The sequence below is a fragment of the Dermacentor andersoni genome, chromosome 1 (genome assembly GCF_023375885.2).
Source record: "Dermacentor andersoni chromosome 1, qqDerAnde1_hic_scaffold, whole genome shotgun sequence".
Classification (NCBI taxonomy): Eukaryota; Metazoa; Arthropoda; class Arachnida; order Ixodida; family Ixodidae; genus Dermacentor; species Dermacentor andersoni.
The window spans coordinates 239,121,111-239,145,062 of record NC_092814.1 but is presented as its reverse complement, the minus strand read 5'-3'; the positions used below and the strand labels follow the sequence as shown (position 1 = coordinate 239,145,062).

At 48.6% G+C, this 23,952-nt stretch overlaps 1 protein-coding gene across 1 annotated transcript in view; it reads right to left on the bottom strand.

The window, feature by feature from the left end:
* Positions 1-23,952, bottom strand: part of LOC126547988 (fatty acid CoA ligase Acsl3-like) — a 120,511-nt gene that overhangs the window by 5,095 nt on the left and 91,464 nt on the right. The window contains exon 16 of the mRNA XM_050196052.3: positions 867-1,145. Within this exon, the coding sequence (XP_050052009.2) occupies positions 867-1,145 (279 nt within the window). The remainder of the gene's footprint in view (positions 1-866; positions 1,146-23,952) is intronic.

Here is a 23,952-nt window from a genome sequence, read left to right as displayed (position 1 = left end):
GATTGAGCGAAATGTACATAAAAAGAACTCCCTCCCTCCCCAAGAAAGCTGTCAAAATCTGCGTTTAATCTTCGTGCCTCATTTCGTGCCTCACTCCGTTATCACGAAGTGCCTCAATAATAACGCTGTTATCGTGATAACGATAACAGCGTTATCGTATGCTTTCAGTGATTGTGGCACGCATGTAAGGCTTCTCGCATCGGTGTGTCCATGGCACAAGAAATCATCCTTTCGCATGTATGTGTGTTCAAATTTGCCACAAATTAAGTGTTTTTTCCCTTCCATAATCATCAGGGACATGTTTCAGGATCCTTTGAAATAAAAGAATCCCGCTACCTTTCCAGAGAATGTGTACGTACAATTTCTTGTGTATTTTATGGCAAACATTCGTACGCTAAGAATAGCTGAAATAAAGAGCGTTGACATGTCAGACTTCTTTATACATTTGCGGACTACTGACGACTCACATGCTCATTGCTGCTTGCTAAATTTGAAGCTGAAAGTTAGCCGCCTATTCTAAGAGGCAAAACAGCAAATGTCCTTGAACTTCTATATGTGCAAGTTCCAATGATCGATCAAACAAGTTCGGCGTGAAATTCTGGTAATAAAAATTATACGAATCTACCCATTTATAGTAAGCCTAGGGCACTGTCTACAAGTGTTACACTACTCCTGTTTTCCTCTGATGTTTACATTAGCGTCAGCGCAAATGCCTTGAGCAAAGATCGAGGAGCCAGCCTGATTTTGTTTCTTAAATTTACATGTAGTCAAGACCACAAAGAGAGAGAGAGATAGGGAGAAAAACAATTGTTTCTTACGCCACAGTTTGCCTATCGCGAACAAGGCGGGACTAAGCAACAACTTACTTTTCTTGCAATGAGCTGTAAGTTCGTTGGTTACGGCATTGTGCAAAATGACATTTTCACAAAGCTCTGCCAAGCTTTGGTCCTCAGCAATGGAGAGGGACTTCGATGTCTGCTTCAGGGCTGCCTCATTCGGTTGGATCAGGGCGATGATGAAGGTGCTCAGCGAGCTTCCGTACACGCAGACATTGTCAACCAGCGGATGCGTCTTGAGCACCGTTTCAACCTTACCCAGGGACACGTACTCGCCGTACTGCAACTTGACCAGGTCCTTCTTGCGGTCTGCAGCATAACAGAAACACGCACGCATACTATGACCCTTTGACGCCACATGTTCTACGCACGCCTTTGAAGAAAGCGATTTAGGGCCTATGTACTGGTGCACCACAATTCTACTATTAGTGCGTTATTAGTACCGCTACTATAGCGCGTTACCAATGACCTTTCCTCTTTCGTAGCGCACTCGTAGTGGCGACAGACATATGGAATTGCGCTCTAACTACTTAATAAGATTTGGTAATCTCCTTATAGTCCCCAACAAATCCCGGCTGCTCAGCGTTCATCAATGCCTGAAAGTCTAAGACTACCACATTTAGCCATGAAGAACCTCGAGACACGTGCAATAATTCCCACTGTTCTGTGGTCATCACTAGTGGCTGGTAGGTTGACCAGGAAAGAAGAGGTGATATTGCGCAGCTTTCGTTTGGCGGTGTCCCACTACGGCTCGCATCACGGACAGGTAGAGACATCAAAGCGACGAGTGTTTGTCCCCTTTGCCACCAAGGGTGAACAGGTGAACGCGCTAAAATGAACTAGTACGGTAACCACAAATACTCGGGGTCATCACCTGAGACGGAAATGGCTTGCAAAAACGGCAGACTGGCACTTCATACATATCGTAAGCTGCTCTCCTACATCCGGCAGGTAAATTTCGACTACTTGGTGTGATGCCAGAAGTCCGATACTTTGACCCATCTCTTCGCAGCCCTTCGAGGCCATCCATGTATAAATAAAGACGTTTTTCACCACCACCATCTTTGAATACTATAAGCAATTTAAACAGGCGTTTAAAGCGATAGCTTATTTCGGGACTTTGGCCTAGTTTGATGTTGTATGCCAGTTTCTGACCACTTATGTGACCTTGAAGGCGGCCTTGACGCATGCCTAGGAGCATATATATCATTCAAAAAAGAAAAAAAGAGACGAACGTTATGCCATATGTTTTTACTGACGTTTCGGCCGAAGGACGGCCTTCGTCGGAGTGAATTCACTCCGACATCAATACAAACAAACATATTCCATAATATTCGTCTTTTGTCTTTTTTGAATGTTATACCTTCGGGTCTTCCACAAAACCCTGTGATTATATATCTATTACACTCCTACGGTTAGTTCTGGTACTAACACCTAAATACCCAAGAAAGCGGAGGGAAAACGGCACCGCCGTATCTCAATCGGTTAAAGCATCGCACGCGTAATGCAAAGACGTGGGATCGTTCCCCACCTGCGGCAAGTTTTTTTTTCATCCACTTTCATTTCAATTTATTTATCATTTCTTTAATTCAATTAGTAAGTGCAAGTAATTTTCCTTGTGTTGTTTGGTATCTTTGTTTGTTGGCTTCTTATGCTATGATTAATTCCTTTATATATAATTCCTATATATATATATGTGTGTGTGTGTGTGTGTGTGTGTATATATATATATATATATATATATATATATATATATATATATATATATATATATATATATATATATATATATATATATATATATAAATTGTTACAAGCGCGATAATTTTGTGTGATTTGGGTATGTGGCACAAGCTGTAGTGGTTATGCTAGAAGAATGGCAGCAAACTTGAAAAAAGGGAAAAAATTGAGAGGCATACATAGACAAAGCGACAGGAAGGTGGCTGTACTAACAACTCGGGTGAGGTGGGTCTTCACCGCAAGAATCAGGAAATGACGACAAAGATGGGCATCGTGATGACGAAAAAAAGTAGAAAAGATTGTATTCACTTCATTGGTACATGGTTGTGACTCTTATTAGAGTATCGAGCAGTTCTGATTAACACGGGGACCAAGACGGCCTTAATTACCCCTTGCGATCTTGTGGTCGTCGATGTCTTCTTGGGGAGCCTGTGGAAGTATTAGTGCTTTCGTCAGGTTCTGCCGTAGACGCTTTCCCCCGGGAGTTCTTGACGAGGACCCTTTCATCGATAATTGGCCACTTCATGACGGTCAGGAGGGCGACGTTGTTGTCTTGAAGCGAAGTGAATGATGAGGCGTGAACATCAACCGTCACAGCTGCGTGTTTGCTGGTGGGGCATCCCCCCGTCGCCAGATGTGGTAGTCGATGGCTTCTTGGAAAACTTAGGTGATCATAACAGTATTCTCCTCGCATACCTATGTACCAACTAGTCCAACAGGCCCCTCTCTTGAAGCCGTAGTGGGACACGGAGTAATAGAGCGTAGAGGAAGAGGACGTTCACCTAGCGATAGCGGACTTGTACGTCACTAGTGACGCTCTCGATGCTTGAGGTCAAAAACATTGCCGGTTACCATTCAACCCTGCTTCTTCTTTGTCGTCCCAGAATAAGAAGAAAAATTCTCCGGCCAAATTCTCAAAGGTCCTCGAGGAGGGTATTTTGGAAAAGGTTGCTGCTAGTGCAGTACATCTCTACCATAGGTTCTTTAAAAGTACTACAGTGGAACTGTCGTTCAAGTTTTGCAGCTTTCACAGATTTTTGTGTCTCACTGTTCAATTAGATCCTGATATAATCCTTTTACAAGAAACTTGGCTAGCCACAGAGAAAAGTTTTCATCTCAGAAATTATCGCTCTTTTCGTTTCGATGGGTCTACACGATGGTGAATTACTAAAATTAGTTTCAACCAGAATTTGCCACAAAGCAAAGAAAGCCCTAAAAATTCTGTCCCCTGAATTTGAAATTCTAGTAATACCCTTAAACCTACATTTATGTCGTTCATTTCTCATCGCCAATCTATAATATCCTTCAGGGGTTCACGACACAGGGCCTCTGGCTAGTGTAATGTCCATTAGCGGAAATGATGTCATATTGGCGCGTGATTTCTACTTTCATCATCTGACTTGGGGCTTAAAAAGAGATCCATGCAGATGACAGTGGTATTGGTCTCAGAACAATAATCTCTTATGTGAAAATTCAGATCATCCTAGGTTTAGCTACTTCTGCTCTAGATTTGACTTTCTCAGGTTCAGATCTTGCTCTTGTTCGGCTGTTGACTATGCCACAAATAGTGACAATATTCCGGTGATTCTTGAGATTACGTGCCGGTAAGATTTTTAGTGTCTCATACGCGAACATACACAAATTACAGTAAAGTCCAAAGTAATTTGCGATCATCATTGGCTACCCTATCCGAATCGAATTCTAAGCAAAAAGCATTAAGCATTTTCTCACTCTTAGAGGACTCCCGTAGAAAAGTTGAATGTGAGGTTCACTCAGTTAAAGATAAATCCTCTTCGCGCTCGTGGAATGATGACTGCTCGCGGGATTATAGAAGAAGAAAAGCCGCCTGTAAGAAATTGTTACATAACCAATGCCCGTAAAATTGGTAAAATTATAAATTTCTTGCAGCTACAGTTAAACGTATTGTATCAAAAGCAAAAGATGAATATGACATAAAGCATTTTGATTTTCTTACCAAACCCAATAACAAACGCGCGCTATTCGGCTTCCTTAGAGGCAAGAAAATGATTCCGTTGCCGGTAAACGTGAAATCTAGAATTTTATCCCCACATGACATGTTATAGTCATTGGAATTTCTAGGTAAAGGGCTGAAGCATCGCTTTTCTTCTAATGTTCGTCGTCCTACATTGATTTTTCATGTTGATGAGGGTTTTACGGAGATATCTGTGGATGAATTGTGATACGTCTTACAGAAAGTTCCGATTGAAGCTGCAGCTCCTGATGGAATCACTTCGGCCATGTTAAAAATTTTATATAAAGAGTCGCAAGACGTTCTATGAGACGTCATAAACTATTCTGTCCGAGGAGCTTAGATTCTACCAGAATGGAAGATTGCAAAGATTATACCGCTACCCAAAAAAAAAAAATACCGGGAGAGGGTTATGCCCTAGACCAATCACCCTTACATCAACTTTTGTAAAGTTGATAGAAAAAGCCTTACATGTACACGTTATGAATATTAATTCGAGAATGCTTCTTAGCCCATGGACGCTATAACGTAAAGCTATTCTAAGCTTTTCTATTCCAATTCTGCAATCAGCGTTCCTAGATTGGTCACGAACTTTTTTGGACCACGCCCACTAGGCCTGTCTGACATGCGACGTCACAAAAACCGCGATAGCTCCCAAGCTGACATGACGTGCACACACTGATTATGCATGAGTCTACCGAACAAAAGAAAATAATGATTTCTGATTCGACACCTTTTCGCCATTAACCCTCTGCTATTGGCCAAAAGGTTTCAGGCTGCACCCACTTCACATGTCTGTCACCCTTCCTGTCGCAAAACTACGAAAACTCATTGCGTCAAAGTGACGTGTACGCGTTAAAGATGCATTATTATTGCTACGGAACAATATGTGCGATCACGAAAAGGCGAGCAGTGTGAAGACGACGACGACGACGATTAGAAGCTAGCGCGGGCTGTTGCCTCTTGGCCAAGCGCAGCGTATTTTCTTGTAAATATACTTGTACATAGCTTTTCGTCTGCGTCTTCCTACGTAACATATCTGGTGGAGGTGGACGTTCCCTGTACCTCGTCACGGAGCTTCGCAGTGGATGGTACGTCGAGCCTTCCATTATGGCTCCCGGCGACGACAACCCGACTCCGCCGGCTCCAACACCTGCTGCCACTTCGACAACCTACATCACTCTCCCCGCTCCCCGTGATCCTGGCGTATTCTCGGGCAAAGATGGGGAAGACGTCGATGACTGGATCAGCCTGTATGAACACGTCAGCCGCAATAACCGGTGGGACCCTACTATTATGCTCGCCAACGTAGTCTTTTACTTCGATGGCACACCTAGTGTTTGGTATCGCACGCACGAAGTTTGGTATCGCATGACCCCTACGGTCACCAACTTGCCGCGCAGAAGGCGCTTTCCGGCCGTGTGCAGACGTCAAAAGAGCCCTATGTCACGTACATTCAGGACGTCTTGGCTCTGTGCCACAAAGTTGACACCCACATGACTGAGTCAGACAAGGTTGCCCACATCCTCAAAGGCATTGCCGATGACGCCTTCAACTTGCTCGTTTGCAACAACGTAGCGACGGTGGATGCTGTTATAAAAGAGTGCCGCCGCCTGGAACTCGCTAAAAGCCGACGTATTGACCAGCAGTTTGCCCGTCTGCCCAACACCCCAGCGACATCTTCCTGTGCCGACACTCCTCGTACCAACAACACTGCCGATGTTACCAGGATCGTCCGGCGTGGGATCGAGGCCGCCTATCCAGCTGCCTTCGACTCCAGTCCCACCAACACATCTGCAGTCACGGTCTCACTGATCCAGACAGTTGTCCGCCAAGAGTTCGAAAACATGGGTCTTCACACTATCTGCTCGGCCCATCGTCCTGATACCCGCCCGGCTTCTTCGATTCCGCCCCGTCCCGCATCTTCTTACCCACCACGTTTCCGCAACCCATCTGAATGGCGCACTGCTGACGACAAGCCCATTTGTTTCCACTGCCATCGAATCGGGCACATTTCTCGGCACTGCCGCAGTCGCTGGAGTTCCCCGACCCCGTATACTTATACTGCCTACTCTCGCCCCCCAGGTGGCCCTTCTCGTCCCTATGCCGTACGCTCCGATAACGCCGCCGCTGATTCTCCTGCACCGAACCACTCCTATTCTCGTTCGCCTTCGCCCCAACGACGACAACCTCACTTTAACCAGCCGCGTCGCTCCTATTCGCCGACTCCCTTCGGACGCCGCTCCCAGCCGGAAAACTAGACGATGCAGCGCCTCGAGGTCACGCTGCATTGCTCCCTACGCCGCCAAATCCTCTACTGACGTTGCCCACTCATCTGAACCTTCTTGACGTGCAAGTCGACGGTGTTCCTGTGTCTGCACTCATAGACACTGGGGTGCATTTTTCCGTAATGAGCGCTGACCTTCGTAAACGGCTCAAGTAAATTATCACGCCCGCCACGACGCCTGTTGTCCGTGACGCCGATGGCGGAACAGCCCCCGTAATTGGTATGTGCACCGCCCGCGTCTCCTTCGCCGATCGCTCAACAATCGTGCTATTCACGGTCATCGCCCACTGTCCCCACGACATCCTCCTCGGCTTAGACTTCCTCTCCGCACATTCTGCTCTCATCGATTGTTCCGCCAGTACTCTCCGCCTTGACCTGCCTGTTCTGGATCCTGCTGAACCACACCCCAGTCGCCTCAGTTCCGTCGCCTTCGTTCGCTTGCCACCTTCGGCACTGACCTACGTTGACTATAGTGTCTTCCCCACCAGTCCCCGACGGTCACTACATCGCGGCTCCTATGCAAGACGTCCTCCTTACACACGGGATCACAGTACCTCATACAGTTTTATCTATTACGGCGAATTGCGTCTGCCTGCCAGTGGTCAACTTTGGCTTGACCACACAAGTGCTGCCACGCGGGATGTCTGTGGCCCAGCTTTGCTCATTCGAGGATCACTCAGTAGCATCCATTGCAGTAGACGACACTTCATCCAATACTCCTCTACCATCGCAGTCGGCAAATTGTACCATCGCTGACTTACAGAAAATGATTGCGCCCGACTTGCCGTCCGAGCACGCTCGTGAACTCTACCGCGTTCTGTTTTCCTACCACGATATTTTTTACTTTAACGATCGTCCTTTGGCCCAAACTACAGCTGTCAAACATCGCATTAATACCGGCGATGCCCCTCCTATTCATCGCCGCCCATATCGAGTGTCACCAGCTGAGCGTCAAGTTATTCACGCAGAAGTTCGCAAAATGCTTGCCAAGAACATTATTGAACCATCATATAGTCCATGGGCGTCACCTGTTATACTGGTCAAAAAGAAGGATGGCTCATGGCGCTTTTGCGTGAACTATCGGCACCTTAACAGGGTTACCAAAAAGGACGTGTATCCCCTACCTCGGATTGATGACGCCCTTGACTGCCTCCACGGTGCTCGCTATTTCTCCTCTATTGACCTTCGCTCCGGCTACTGGCAGATTGCCGTGGACGATCTCGACCGCGAGAAGACTGCTTTTGTAACACCCGACGGTCTTTATCAATTCAAAGTGATGCCGTTTGGTCTATGTAACGCCCCTGCCACTTTTGAACGCATGATGGACTCCCTTCTTCACGGTTTCAAATGGTCCACGTGCCTGTGCTACTTGGACGACGTTATCGTATTCTTCCCAACGTTCGCTACGCACCTCGAGCGCCTCTCAGCAGTCCTGGACGTTTTTCGTCGAGCCGGTCTGCAACTCAACGCATCGAAGTGTCAATTCGGCCGTCGCCAGATTACCGTGCTTGGACATCTCGTTGATGCGAACGGAGTGCAACCGGATACAGGTAAGATCCATGCTGTTGCGCACTTCCCTGTTCCAAAGTGTGTCAAGGATGTGCACAGCTTCATCGGCCTTTGTTCGTACTTCTGCCGTTTCGTGAGAAATTTCGCCGCCATAGCACGACCACTAACCGAGCTTTTGAAAAAAGATGCCCCTTTCTAGTGGGGCGATAACGAGGCCTCTGCATTCTCACATCTAATCGACATTCTCACAGCGCCTCCCGTTCTGGTCCATTTCGATCGTTCTGCGCCTACCGAAGTCCGTACTGATGCCAGCGGTCACGGAATTGGCGCAGTACTGGTACAACGCCAGCGCGGCAACGACCGTGTTATCGCTTACGCCAGCAGGCTCCTCTCACCCGCGGAGCGCAACTATTCCATCACTGAGCGTGAGTGTCTGGCCCTAGTTTGGTCGGTTGCGAAATTCCGCCCATACTTATATGGCCGACCCTTTTCCGTTGTCACAGACCATCACGCGCTTTGCTGGTTATGCTCACTGAAAGATCCTACAGGAAGACTTGGTCGCTGGGCCTTACGCCTCCAAGAATATTCGTATACTGTCACCTATAAATCTGGCCGACTACACAAGGACGCTGACTGCCTGTCTCGCTACCCGGTCGACGAGCCATGGAGAAAGGACACAAGAGCGCCGCGAGGACTGACGAACGACTCCCAGGAATCTACCAGCTGCGAACCAGGGGTTTGTCACCCCTGAGGGAAATCCTGCTACTGAAACGCCGATCCCTCGCCCAGTGGCTGCTGGTCCCTACGCGTCGGGATCTTCCTCCCCCGCCGGAGATGCTGTTACGGTTGGCGTGTAACACCCCGGGCAAAAAGGATGCTCTACCACCATGCCTCATCGAAACGAAGGATGGATTCCTAATTAATTTGCCGTGGTTGTCTTGAGTGCATGACCGGTCTGGCAGGGCCCCGAAGTGCAAACAGGCCCCTTCGTGTGTGTGTGTGAAAACCCTTTCCGCGAACCAGACAGGCCCCCGGGCTGCCGCCAGCGAGGGACGCTCGTGAAGACGTCAACTGGGACAATGGATCAGCCGCCTATCCACAACCAGACGCCCTATCCACGAAGTGTCAAGCTCTACAGGAGAATTTCCGCGAACCAACGTCGCCTAGAAGAAAGGATAAGCGCCTACGAACCCGGACCTGCTGGTTGCCACCTGTGGAGGCGGGTTCGTGAAAGGTCGCCGGGTGAGTGGGAGCCACCGCCAAGCACCCTGGAACTCAGTGCATATTACGTCACGTTGACCTCAGCAAGATCCCGCCTAGGACTTTAGTGAGCCTATTTAAAGGGTCCCGCAATGTATTTTTTCCCTTAATTCTCTTCTTTTCATCTTTCACCAACCATTGAATAAACCGTGCAAGTTTCGCCCTAGAAGTCATCTCGTCCCTACCTGATCGTCATGCTCTACCGGACGCCTGCAACCCGCCGATAAAGCCACGCTACCCAATAGTAACATCGGTCAAGCTGCGAGAAACAGGCATCGCAATACTGGTCGGCAGCGGTGAGGTACGCTACCCTGGAGAACGCAACAACTGAGTGGCAGCGATTGGGTTACGCTACCATGGAGATCCCGACTTTGGACGACATCTAAGACATCTTCTCCTCTTCGTCCTGGTGACAACGTTCGGAAGGAAGGCGTCTGGATTCATGACTGCATATGGTGAGTGCACGACTTTTCTTCACTACGATATAACTTGGCTTTACGTATTTTTTGGAAAGTACAGAGCAGTGATTTTTCTTTAACCGCTGACGGAAGTTTTGAGTATGTCGAGTTTGTTATAGAGTGAAGAGTTAGCAGCACTAAGGGCAGCAATGAACTTGAAGGCACTAAAGAAGCCGGAATTACTGAGCTTGGCCAGAGAGTTGGGCCTCCACATTGCCGAATCAAAGAGAAAGCCGGAGATCATAGAGGCGATCGAAGCGACCGGGGCAGACGACGATGAACTGAAGCAATGTCCAGAGAGCATTGAGGATAAAGAAGAAGAGCTTAAGCGCCTAGAAGAAAAGAAAGAGCGTAAGCGCCCAGAGTTAAAAGAAGAGCGCGAGTGGGCAGCACGTGAGGCCAAAGAAGAGCGCGACCGTATTGCACGCGACGCTCTCGAAATGAAGCGCCTAGAGATTGAGCTCATGAAAGCTCAAAATACTGAAAGACCTAGCACAGAGGCGCGTGAAATCGAGCGCAGAATGACAGACTTGACGGCGGGCTGGGGGCTAAATAGGTCTTTTTCTGGTGCAGCTTGAGCGCACGTGTGATAAGGCAAAATCCGCGAGAAACACGTGGCCGCAACGCTTGCTTACGTTATTGCCACGTCAGGTAGCTGATATCATTGCCCGCATGGAGAAAGAAGAAGCAGAGGACTTCGATGAAGTCAAAGCGAGTCTGCTTAAAAAGTATAGATTATCAGCAGAAAATTCCGGCGAAAATTCAGGAAGGTCGAGAAGACCAAAAGTGAGTCATACTCAGATTTTGCATACACCTTGGAGGTAAACCTGAAAGAATGGCTCAGAGAAGAATGTGCACTCGGTGACGATGAAAAGACAATGCAGTGCGTTGCTTTAGAACAATTCTACCGCCGGCTGACAGAAAACATCAAGTATTGGGTTCAGGATAGGCCAGGCGTGGACACTATCACAAGAGCGGCCAATCTCGCTGAGGAGTACGTAACTCGCCCTGCGTTCGAAGGCAACGAAGCTCCTAAGAAGGAGATGAATAAATACAGACCCGGCAAGCCAGAGTGATTGTCAAAGTCGAGTCATTATAAATCGAAGGAAAGGTCAGATTGGGTGAAAATTAGTGACGAGAACAGCAAGGGAAGGGAGGAGTCACCCGAACAGAGGTCAGAAAGGCAAAAAAAAAGCTTTCGAGGCAAGGAAACCAATAGTTTGCTACAACTGCCAGCAAACAGGGCATATATCCGTGGGATTCAAATATTCCAAACTAGTGTTGACATCACTAACTAGTAACGAGAAAAATCTGAAATTGCAAGAATCGTACATTCGTGACCTCGTGGTAAACGGCAAACCGTGTAGGGTGCTTCGCTACTCGGTAGCCACAATGGACGTGGTGCATTTGTCGTACCTAGAGGAAGGCCAGTTCACGGAAGAATGTGCTTGGATAAGGCAAGCCGTAGAGACCTCCAGTGCTTGTCTCCCGGTGGCCAAGATTCATGTCGAAGGCACTTTTGGAGTACTGGACACTGAAGCCGCCGTCTCGGCACATCTCCCGCCACGGTATCCATATTTGTTTTCTAACAAATCTGAGGATTTGCTGCGACGCAGGGGAGTCGGGTATAGTGAGGCAATAGTACAAGCCCTGGCTCGTTCCAAGGCAAGGGAGCTCGTGGCCAAAACAGTGTACGAATGTCTGGAGGAAACAGGTTTGACAGAGGATTCGTCAACCAGCACCAAACAGGACAGCCGCCCTATAGTGGATATTCCGGAAGGTACACTAGATAATGAAGAGGTCAGGAAAACACCGGAGCCTGAAACGTCTCGAGAGGCAGAATGCAGAAAAAAGTTATTGAATGTAAGCCCTGCCACATTCATTGCTGAACAGGAAAAAGATTCCACCCTGCGTAACCTAAGGCCAGACGCGAAAGAAGGTGTGGCCAAACAGAACGTAAAGTTCCTCAAGAAGGCAGGTGTCCAGGGAGTGCAATTCGACCAACCCGTGGTGCCGCATCCCTATCGTGAGCAGCTCCTGCACCTGGTTCACGAGGGCTTTTGGACAGGGCATCTTGGCATTATTAAAACAATGGACCGCTTACTGCAGGAATGTTACTGGCCCGGCTACTTTCGAGAAGTAGAAGCATTCGTAAGAAGCTGCGACACATGTCAACGCATAGGCAAGCCCGGAGATACGGCTAAAGCGTCAATGAAACTTGTACCCATTATCACGGAGCCATTTCGCAGGCTCATAATAGACAAAGTGGGTCCACTTCCTGCAACGCAGTCTGGATATCGGCATATTCTCACTGCACTATGCCCCGCAATAAAATTCCCAGAGGCAGTGCCCCTCAAAGAACTAAGCTCGGTGGAGATCGTCAAGGCGCTTTTGTCTATCTTCGCTCGAGTGGGGTTTCCCGCTGAAATCCAGTCAGATCAAGGATCCGTCTTTACGAGTGCACTGACCTCGACGTTTCTGGAAACGTGCGGTATTAAAATCATTCATAGCTCAGTGTACCACCCGTAGACAAACGCGGTAGAGAAAGTCCACTAAGTCATGAAACGGTTTTTCGAGCCCTTTGTTATGAGCACAAAGCCGATTGGGAAGTTTGCTTGCCTGCAGCAATGTTCGCGCTTCAAACAGCACCACATGAGTCAACAGGTTTTTCACCTTCAGAGCTCGTTTACGGTCGCTGCCTTCGGTCGCCTCTTCGCATCGTTCAAGAAGCCTGGGAAGGCCGGGCGGACGATCCTTCGGTTGTGGCATACGTGCTAGAGCTGTTGGACCATCTGCACACTTCTCAAGAATTAGCAGGGCAGGAAATGCGTAAGGCACAATGCAATGCTAAGCATTACTATGACAGGACGGCTCGAATGCGACGCTTTGAAGTTGGGGAAAAGGTAACGATCCTGAAACCCTCATTGAAAAACTACAGCTTCAATGGGAAGGACCGGTTGACATAATTCAGATATTATCTGAAACCAACTACGTAATCACGGTACTGGGAAAACGAATGACACCACAAGTGTACCACAGCTATCTACTGAAACCCTACCGGCAGAGAGAGGCCATTGTGAACATGTCGCTTAAATAACCTGAGGAGATGCATGTAGACTTTCCGGAGTTAACATCAGTAACGGGAGCAAAAGACATTCACGAGGCCATAGACAAGCTAGTAGAGCAGGCGGCGTTGAATCCCAATCAAAGTGCCGAACTGAGGAAACTCGTGTTTGAATTTAAATACATATTTTCAGATACACCTGGCAGGACCACTGCGATCTTTCACGATATCGAGCTAACCTCATCGAACCCAGTTCGTTCGAAAGCTTATCGCGTTTCACCTCGTCAACGTCAAGTCATGGCCGCTGAAATAAACAAGATGTTAGAACTAGGTGTAACCGAGCCAGGAGAGTGATTATACCTCACCTCTTGGTTGAGGTCCCCGGAAAGGATTCGCGACCGTGTATCGACTACCGCCGGCTTGAATTAATCACGAAGGACCAGACCAACCCAATACCGCATATCGAGGAAAGACTTGAGAAAGTGAGAAGTGCTAATTTCATCTCTACGCTCGATTTAGTCAGAGGGTACTGGCAGGTTCCGTTGACCAAAAGTGTAAGCAGGCTTGCGGCGTTTATTTCCCCGATGGGAACCTTTCGGCCAAAAGTCCTGAGCTTTGGATTGAAGACTGCTCCATATTGTTTCTCTAGCCTTATGGACCAGGTTCTACGAGGAATGGAGGACTTTGCACTTCCGTATCTCGATGACATAGCAACCTTTTCTTTATCATGGGCGGATCATATGCAACACTTGCGAACCTTGTTGTGTCGTCTACGAGAGGCCAATTTAACTGTCAAGGCTCCCAAATGCCAATTAGAGCGCGCGGAGGTAGCTTATCTGGGTCACGTAATAGGGCAAGGCGATCGTCGGCTTCCGAGGTGAAACTTACCGCAACAGACAACTTCCCGCAACCACGCACCAAGCGGCACATCAGATCATTCCTTGGCTTGGCGGGTTATTACCAAAGATATATCTCGCGTTATTCCGAGATTGCAAGTTCTTTGACGGATGCTCTGAGTAAAACAGAACCACAAACGGTAAAGTGGGATGACGAAAAAGAAAACGCTTTTAGTATGCTAAAGAAAGCACTAACGAGTCAGCCAGTGTTGAAGGCTCATCTCAGCCCGACTCATCTCAGCCATTCATTCTTCAGTGTGATGCCAGCGACAGGCGTATGGGGGTGGTGTTTTGTCAAAAGAGAGATGACGAAAATGAACACCCTGTACTGTACGCCACTAGAAAGCTTTCAGTTCGTGAGGAAGCATACAGTGCATCAGAAAAGGAGTGCGCCTGCGTAGTATGGGCGGTGCAGAAGCTAGCTTGCTATATCGCTGGTCCATAGAGGCTGACCACGGTCCCCTCACATGGCTGCAGTCCATGTCTACGAAAAACGGCCGTCTTTTGCTCTGGAGCTTGGCTCTTCAACAATACACCTTCGATATTCGCTACAAGAAGGGTAAGCTTAACTCAATGCCGACGGTCTGAGTCTTTTCTCCTAGAGTAACGAGTCTCATGCTCACTCGGGTTTGCGTGGCATTTTTACGTTTGTATTTTTTTTTCATACGTTTTTTTATTATCGCGAAGCTGTAGTCGATTGTTAGCTGATTTTAGTAAACAGGTCTTAACGCTTTCAAGAAATGGCTGTTTTTAGTGTTCTGGGAGGGAGGACGCGCGAAAGGAATGGGAAAGCAGTAGCGGGGTTTTTTTTTTTTTAAAGCCTGGTGTATCTTTGAGGAGGGTGGTCTTGTGCTCGATTGCTTTGTGGTGGTGAGTCCAGCACTGTTCTGTAGTGATTGCTTGCCCAAACAGGAGACGAAAAGTTGCGAGACGTGTTTGCAAGTCCCGTTTCACCGCACCAGACCAGGGAGAAAGGACACAAGAGCGCCACGAGGACTGACGAACGACTCCCAGGAATCTACCAGCTACGAACCAGGGGTTCGTCACCCCTGAGGGAAATTCTGCTACTGAAACGCCGATCCCTCGCCCAGTGGCTGCTGGCCCCTACGCGTCGGGATCTTCCTCCCCCGCCGGAGATGCTGTTACGGTTGGCGCGTAACACCCCGGGCAAAAAGGATGCTCTACCACCATGCCTCATCGAAACGAAGGATGGATTCCTAATTTTCCATGGTTGTCTTGAGTGGATGACCGGTCTGGTAGGGTCCCGCAGTGCTTAGAGGCCCCTTCGTGTATGTGCGCGAAAACCCTTTCCGCGAACCAGACAGGACCCCCGGCTGCCGCCAACGGAGGCACGCTCGTGAAGACGTCAACTGGGACAATGGATGAGCCGCCAATCTACAACCAGACGCCCTTTCCACGAACTGTCAAGCTCTACAGGAGAACTTCCGCGAACCAACGTCGCCTAGAAGGAAGGATAAGCGCCTGCGATCCCGGACCTGCTGGTCGCCACTTGCGGAGGCGGGCTCGTGAAAGGTCGTCGCGTGAGTGGGTGCCACCGTAAAGCACCGTGGAACTCAGTGCATATCCCGTGACGTTGATGTGAGCAAGATCCCGCCTACGACTTTAGTGAGCCTATTTAAAGGGCCCCGCAATGTACTTTTTCCCTTAATTCTCTTCTTTTCATTTTTCACCAACCATTGAATAAACCGTGCAAGTTTCGCACTAGAAATCGTCTCATCTTGCCTCGTCGCCATGGTCTACCGGACGCCTGCAGCCAGCGGACAACGCCACGCTACCGAATAGTAACGTCGGTCGAGCTTCGATAAGCAAGCGTCGCAACAACACGGCAACGGTGGGGTACGCTACCCTGGAGAGCGCAACAAAGCTTCGCCCCCTTGCTCTTCTAGAAAAGCAGGCAATAAGACTATGTTTATGGCTTCATAATTTGCAGCAGCTACTATTTTTGTATCTATAGAAGCAAGAATTCCTTCTTTTGTAACACGGTTTCGTGTGCTCGTGGTATAAACATCTCTAAGGACGTACTAAGCACCAATAATACGTTGGCAAATAGTATTCGATTCTCAGCCTAGTATGTTTTTCGATGAACATTGGCCTAGATTCCATACTCCTCGGGTTGATCTAGTACAAACACTTTTCTATCCGTTGAACGTTAGTATCAGATAGGTAAAGCACATTTGTGAGGGGGAAAGTTCTCTTAACAGATAATTTGACGATATTTTCCCAAGTGCAGCTATCAGACTATGTACTGCTACGATCTCGACCGGGTGAAATGGGTCTTCCTTGCAAGAATCAAGAAACGACGATGAAGGCGGGCATCCCGATGATGAAAAAAAATTGAAAAGAATGTATTCACCTCATTGGTACATGGTTGCGACTCTATCCGAGTCTCGAGCGATTCTGCTTAACACGGGAGCCAGGACGGCCTTACATAAGCCCTCGCGGTCTTGTGGTAGTCGATATGTTCTTGGAAAACTTGGCGAACTTCTGGAAGTATCAGTGCCTTCGTCAGGTTGTGAAGTCGACGAGTCTTTCCCCTTCGTGTCTCCTCCTCTTCGTCCTTCCCTTTGTGTCTGCTCAGTGCGTAAAGGGGTGACGCTTTTTCGGGGAAAAGGGCAATTATCTCGTCATGGGAATGCACGCTTCAACATTTCTCACACTTGACAGGGCGACGTCCAGGTTTATCCTGACAGCCTTTTCTGGGACCAGGCAAATCATCTCGACATGGGAACGCACGCCTGAATGTTTCTCACACTTGACAGGTCGATTATAACAGTACCAATATTTCTTGCAGCATTTTTAGCGATAGTACTGGCTATTCGTAAATTAAACCTAACAATAGATTATGTGGTCATTGTTACTGATTCTTTGTCCTTGTGCACTTCACTCACAGGACCTAATGAATCTCAGGTTATGCAATTGTTTAAATCCTCACTACGTTAACAATTAACTAATATCCATTTAGTCTTGGTACCGGAACATACAGGCCTAGTTCTAAAGGAAAGGTTGATTCATTGACGAAAGTGTCGATAGCTGGCCCAGCCATTAAATTTCTCCCTACATCAGCCCTGATCATAGCTGTAAGAGTTCGGAGGCAAATGATGATGTGAGAATTCTCTCTTGTACCCTGGATAGGGTCTCTATGCCAATCAATAAAAATTGAAATAACTATTAGTAGGCTTCGCTGTCGCATACCTTCCTTAAATTTTTATTTATACGGGGCTGGTCTGGCACCCTAACCGATTTGTCATGCTTGTAAGGAAGATGAGACCATAGAACCCGTTTTTCTTGCTTGTCAACGATTTATTAGCCTAAGAAAACGAACCCTATAAATACCACTCCGACTACGATTAGATTTAACTGTGCAAAATGTGCTTTCTTTGAGTACCTCCACACTTGGGCATAGCGACGGGAAGGTTAGCGCTGCCATCCAAGATTTTCCTTTAGGATCAATGAGATTTAAACTGAATCCATTTTTTAGCCTACTTTTTTTTTTCACCAAAATTGAACTTGAATTGTTTTACTTTATGATCATGGTAGAATTTGCAGTTTCATAAAATCATGCAGGCTCTACAATCTCTCTTTCACTTATAGCTTACCTATTATAAAATTTTGACTTATTTTACACTTTAACCTACCCGATCCTTGGCCAATGCCCTAGAGTGGGCACGTGCCAGTAGATCACAATGATCTAGATCTACAACCTCGGCTGGCGCTCAAGGTCGTCGGTTATGTCGTGTCCCAATAAACCCTCTCTTCACAGGCAGTAGCCCGTAACAGAGTGGTGGAGGTGCGGGGTACACGACGTCGACGTACTACGGAGTCGCATCCGCTTGAACTTAGCCGGAGCCGCCGTTTTGCCGGTCTGTCGCCGACAACATTCATCATGTCCCAGAACAAAGAACCAGACCCAGCGCCAGTTGTAACTGCGAAAATGTCCATGCCCGCTGCAGCCACACACCACTAAATGGAACCACGCTCTTTCGAGGGAAGAACGGGAGAAGACGCGCACGAGTGGCCTACGCACTGCGATAGGGTGAGCCGATATAATCACTGGAACTTGCTTACGAAGCTTGATAACCTCGTCTTATTCTCTAGAGAAACCCACTGGTGTGGTTTGAGAACCTCAAAGAGTCCTTGACAGAGTGGGAACTCTTTGTTGAGGAAATAGGAAAATGTTTTCTTATGCGAAAAAGAAACGTGTGGAGGGAACACTTGCCCAAAAAACTCAAACTCCGGGAGAGACACGCCCTACCTATATAAAGGAAGTACTCAAGCTGTGCAAGATCATAAACCGGCGGATATCTGAGGAACACCGAGTCGGATGTCTTCTGAAAGGCATCGTAGAAGACGTCTACAATTGCCTGATAGGTAGAGAAGACCTCACCTCCGTCTCGGATGTCTTGCGTCACTGCTGTACATTTAAGACGTGGAAGACACGTCGTATTGCGCCCAAATTGGGAAGACTGGCAAACGTGACAACTATCGCCAGCGTCGATACGAGTCCGTCCACCGACGTTGCCTGTACTATCCTGGAAATAGTACGCGAAGAACAGCGGCGACACAAAGAATTAGTGTGCAACACAGTTCAACCGCTGGCTACGCACCCAGTATATGTATTACTCAGCGCTCGCAGCACCATGTGCTACTTTTCCACCACCTGTGTGTGTCACAAACGGCAATTTGGCTGGAACTACGTGGCCACATCTGGAGGTGTTTCTGTCAGAACCGCAATAAGGGCAACGCTTTCACCCCAGCCGTAATGCACAGAGGCGGACGGGCCCGGTTCAGCGTACTGAGATGCTGTACCCAGTTGAACGACCTCTGCCTGCTGAGCGCTTTGAGCGGCATTTTGTCGAGCGTCCTCTTCCCTTGTGCTACAAAGGTGGTATTGAGGGCCACATTTCCGGGTACTGCAACCTCGCCCCGCAACACCGCCAGCCGCCGAGGTACGACCGATCAACAATATCTGGCCAGCAACGCATTGCCCGTGCGTACTTATATCTAAGCGGTATGTTCAACGGGACCCTGGGAACACTGTGAAACCGTTCGCCTGCCTCGTATCGGCGCTCGAGACCAGCGCCTGCCCTTCGCGTAAGTCGATCGCCGTCTCGCCGGTGTCGCTACCCATCGCCTCCGCCCGAAAACTAGTTAGTGCGGCCATTGGAGGTGAGGTCGCTGGACAGTCTTCGATTTTGACAAAAATTCCTTCGCCAATTTGCATGTTCAAAAATGAGGTGTGCGTGCGTGTATACGGCGTTTCAACAATAGCCTTAGTGAACACAGGAGCGACCGTTTCAGCAATGAGTCTCGCACTCAAATACCTGCTATAGGACGAAAAGTGCTGTTTTCATAGGACTGCACCGATATGTTTCGTGCAGTGAGCGGAGAACTACTGTATCCTGTAGGTGTGTGTAGTGTAGAAGCTAGGTTGGGTAGTGAAACATTTAACGCGGAACTCGCAGCTTTACCTCATGCTACGCATGACATAATTCTGGTCCTCGGCCCTTTCAGCCGTATTTGTGGGACACCCACCGTGTTACGAGAGTGCGCTTTGTATGTCCACATATAACGTCGGACAACCGTTGTCTGCTAAATGTGTCCCGGTCTCCTGTTCCCCTGCAACCGACAGAACATTTGACGCTACCGCAAAGCCCGTTCAACTTAGTTGCATTAAGTATAATGTTCGAGTGCCCTATTGTACACTGTTGTTTATCGACGGGCGTATTCTCTTATCGACCATAAATTGCTCCAATGAACCTACAATACTACCAGAGTGTCTAAAACTTGCGGCTACTCGTGAACATCAAATGCTGCCGCTCGCCATCCTTGCTGAAGCCTCGGATACCCCGGATGAGTCACATTCGAATGCATGCGCCACGGACGCTCCCATGGTGGCTATGATAAACAAATCGCTTAGTATTAGCCAACGTCAGGAAGTGGCAAATTTTCTACGAAAACACTTCGCAGTGTTCGATTTTTCCCAGCGAGAGGCTCCACCATCCTTTCCCCCTTCTCGTGTACAGCATCGCTTAGACACGGGATTTCACCAGCCTCTGCGACAGAAGCCATACCGGGTGTCACCTTCGGAGCACAAGGTGATCAATGACCAAGTCCATGACATGCTAAAAAAAACGCTATGCAAGAGTCGAGTAGTCAGTGGGCAGTCCCAGTAATTCTAGTTAAAAGGAAAGATGGAATATGCCGATTTTGCGTTGACTACCACCGCCTCAGTGCCGTTACCAAGAAAGACGTGCACCCTGTGCCACGAATTGACGACGCTGTATATTGCCTTTCTTCGGCCTCATTCTTTTCGAGCGTAGACTTGCGGTCTGGATACTGGCAGATTCTAACGCACAAGGCAGACAAGTAAAAAACGATATTCATTGCACCAGACGGACTTTTCGAATTTAATGTGGTGCCGTTTGGGCTGTGTAATGCGCCTGCAACTTTTGAGCGCTTCATGGACAACATTTTGCGCGGTTTGAAGTGGGAAGTCTGCATGTGTTATTTGGATGGTGTCGTGATTTTCGGACGCACGTTTTGTGAACCCAGCGCGCGCCTCAATCTTGTGATAGAGTGCTTAGGCAAAGCACGCTTGGTACTAAACTCCAAGAAATGTCGATTTGGAGAACGCCAAACGCTGGTTATAGGCCGCCTAGTGGACAAAGAGGGAATAAGACCTGATCCAGCGAAAATGGCTGCGGTGGAAGCCATTAAGCAGCCTCGCTCAGTAAAAGACCTACGAAGCTTCTTGGGCCTTTGCTCATACTTCCGCCGATTTATTCCCAGATTTCCTCAGATCGCGCATCTGCTGACGTGTTTGCTTCACAAAGGCGTTCAGTTTTACTGGACCCAGAATGTGCATCTGCTTTTCGTGAACTGAAGTTCCGTTTGACATCCCATCCAGTTCTGAAACGCATCGACCCTTTGGCTCCCACAGAACTGCACAGGCATGCTAGCGGTATTGGTGTCGGCGCTGTTCTTATTCAACGCTTCAACACCAAAGAGCACGTCGTAGCGTATGCGAGTCGCGCTCTAAAGTCGGTGCGCAACTGCACTGTTACAGAACAGGAATGCTTCGCGGTGATTTTCGCAGTACGGCGCTTTCGGTTATACCTGTACGGACGTCCCTGCACCATTGTCACAGACCATCTTTCTTTGTACTGGCTCGTCAATCTGTGTGATCCATCTGGTAGGCTTGCACGTTGGACGCTTCGTGTAGAGGAGCACGGCTTCACCGTTTCCTACAAAAGTGGTCGACGGCACGCCGACGCAGAATACCTTTCGCGGCTACCGCTTCCCACGATGGACTGTGACGCGGACAACTTCGACCACTATATCGCATCCTTGGAGCCAGCATTTCCTAATATAAATACCTTTAAGACTGAGCTGCAAAATGACGGCACCTTAAAGCAACTGCTGGCTGCCAAAAATAAATCAACCGCCAATCGTTTCTGCACACGTGATGGGCTTCTACACAAGAAGAACTATTCTACTGCAGGCTCACGATATCTCCTGGTAGTCTCGGAAAGTCTGCACACTTCCATCTTGCAGGCTATGCATGCCTATTTAACCTCCGCTCATATGGGAGCAGCGAGAATTCTTTGCCCTCTTCAAGAAAGATTTTACTGGCCTAATATGAGTCAGACGATGCGGCAGTTCATGTCTGGCTGTGGTTATAAGTATTTATCTTCGATAGACCTTCGTTCCGGCTATTGGCAGATTGCAGTTGACGACATGGATTGTAAAAAAACGGCGTTTATTACACCTGATGGGCTCTATCAGTTTAAGGTGATGTCATTTGGGCCATGCAATGTTCCCGCTACATTCGAACGAATGATGGACGGCCTCCTTCAAGGCTTAACGTGGTCAATCTGCTTGTGCGACCTCGATGATGTCATTGTCTTTTAGCGAACTTTTGACATACACCTCGAGCGTCTCTCGAGAGTTCTTTCATTGTTCGGAGCTGAATTCGGCGAAATGTCACTTCGGCCGCCGGCAACTTACTGTACTCGGACAGCTCGTCGACTCTTCCGGTGTTCGTCCCGATCCGGAGAAAGTTTGCGCGGTCAAGGATTTCCCTGTGCCCACCTGCGAAACCGACGTTCGAACCTTTGTAGGCCTCTGCCCCTATACTTCCGCAAACTCGTGCGAAGTTTTGCTGACATCGTACGCCCTCTAACGGAACTTCTTAAGAAATACGGGACTGTTATCTGGGGTCCCGACCAAACGAGTGCATTAGCTGAGCTGACGCCACTCACGTGGCCCCCGATTCTCGGCCACTCTGACGTGTCCGCCCCAGCGGAGGTTCGCACCGACGCCAGCGGCCACGGCATCGGCGCTGTTTTGGCACAATGACAGCACGATTGCGACGCAATTACTCGATCACCGAACATGAATGTCTCGCCCTCGTTTGGGCTGTGGGTAAATTTCGCCCCCGCCTCTATGGACGGTCTTTCAAGGTTATCACCGATCACGACGCCCTATGCTGGCTTTCGTCTTTAAAAGATCCAGGTGGACGTCTCGGTCGGTGGGCTCTACGGCTCCAAGAGTACTCTTACACAGTAGTGTATAAGACAGGCCGACTCCATGAAGACGCGTATTGCTTGTCACGTCATCCAGTTGACACACCAGACCTCCCTGAGACCGGCGAGTGAACTTGCGTCTTCTCGCTTACCACGTTTGGTGGCATCGCCGATGAGCAACGACGCGACCCTTACCTGAGAGACATCCTTCTCAGCCTGACGTGTCTGGCAACTTTCCCTTCTTCGCGTATGTTTGTGCTGCAGGATGACATATTGTACCGTTACAACATGCACCCTGATGACCCTGAACTGCCACTGGTCATTCCCAAGCATATGCGTGAGACTGTGCTCGCACAGTTGCATGATGTCCCGACCGATGGTCATCTGGGAGTCTCAAAGACATATGACCGTGTTCGGCGTCGTTTCTTTTGGCTCGATATTTACCGTTCCGTTTGCCGTTACGTCACCTCCTGTAAATCTTGTCAGCACCGCAAAAAACTAGTAGCCCTACCAGCTGGCCGTTTTCAGCCCATTGAAGTACCACCTACGCCCTTCTTTCGGGTTGGTCTTGATCTCCTTCGCCCTTTTCCTCAATCGCTTAGTGGGAACAAGTGGATAGCAATTGCTACGGACTACACCACCCGATACGCGATCACGCGAGCTCTCCCTACCAGTTGTGTAACCGACGTCGCTGACTTCCGTCTCAACGCGGTGATACTTCACCACGGTGCTCCCCGACAACTCCTTACCGACCGGGACCGCTACTCTCTCTCACAGGTTGTCCAGGACATCTTGCACACCTGCGCTACAAAGCACAAGTTTACAACGGCCTATCACCCTCAGACCAATGGCCTCACAGAGCGGCTCAATAGAACTATCACAGAAATGCTCGCTATGTACGTCTCTACTGACCACCGTGACTGGGATGACGCTCTGCCGTTCGTTACATTCGTCTACAATACGTTCCGCCATGATTCCGCTTATTTGTCTCCATTTTTTCTCTTGTGCGGACGAGACCTCCCAGCCGTTCTCGATGCAACGTCAGAATATGCGCCTGATGCCATATCTAGAGATACCGAGGCGTGTGAGATCGCACGCCTGTGTCTGATCCCTTCCCAACAAAAGCAACGACGCATATATGACACTCGTCACCCTAATGCCCACTTTAACCCTGGTGACGTCGTGCTTCTTTGGAGACCAGCACGGCGAGTTGGTCTTCGTGAGAAGCTGATTTCGCCCTACTCAGGCCCATACCGTGTCTTGCGTTAAGTGACACACGTGACCTACGAGCTACCTCTTGATACCTCCACACACACACACACACACACACACACACACACACACACACACACATATATATATATAT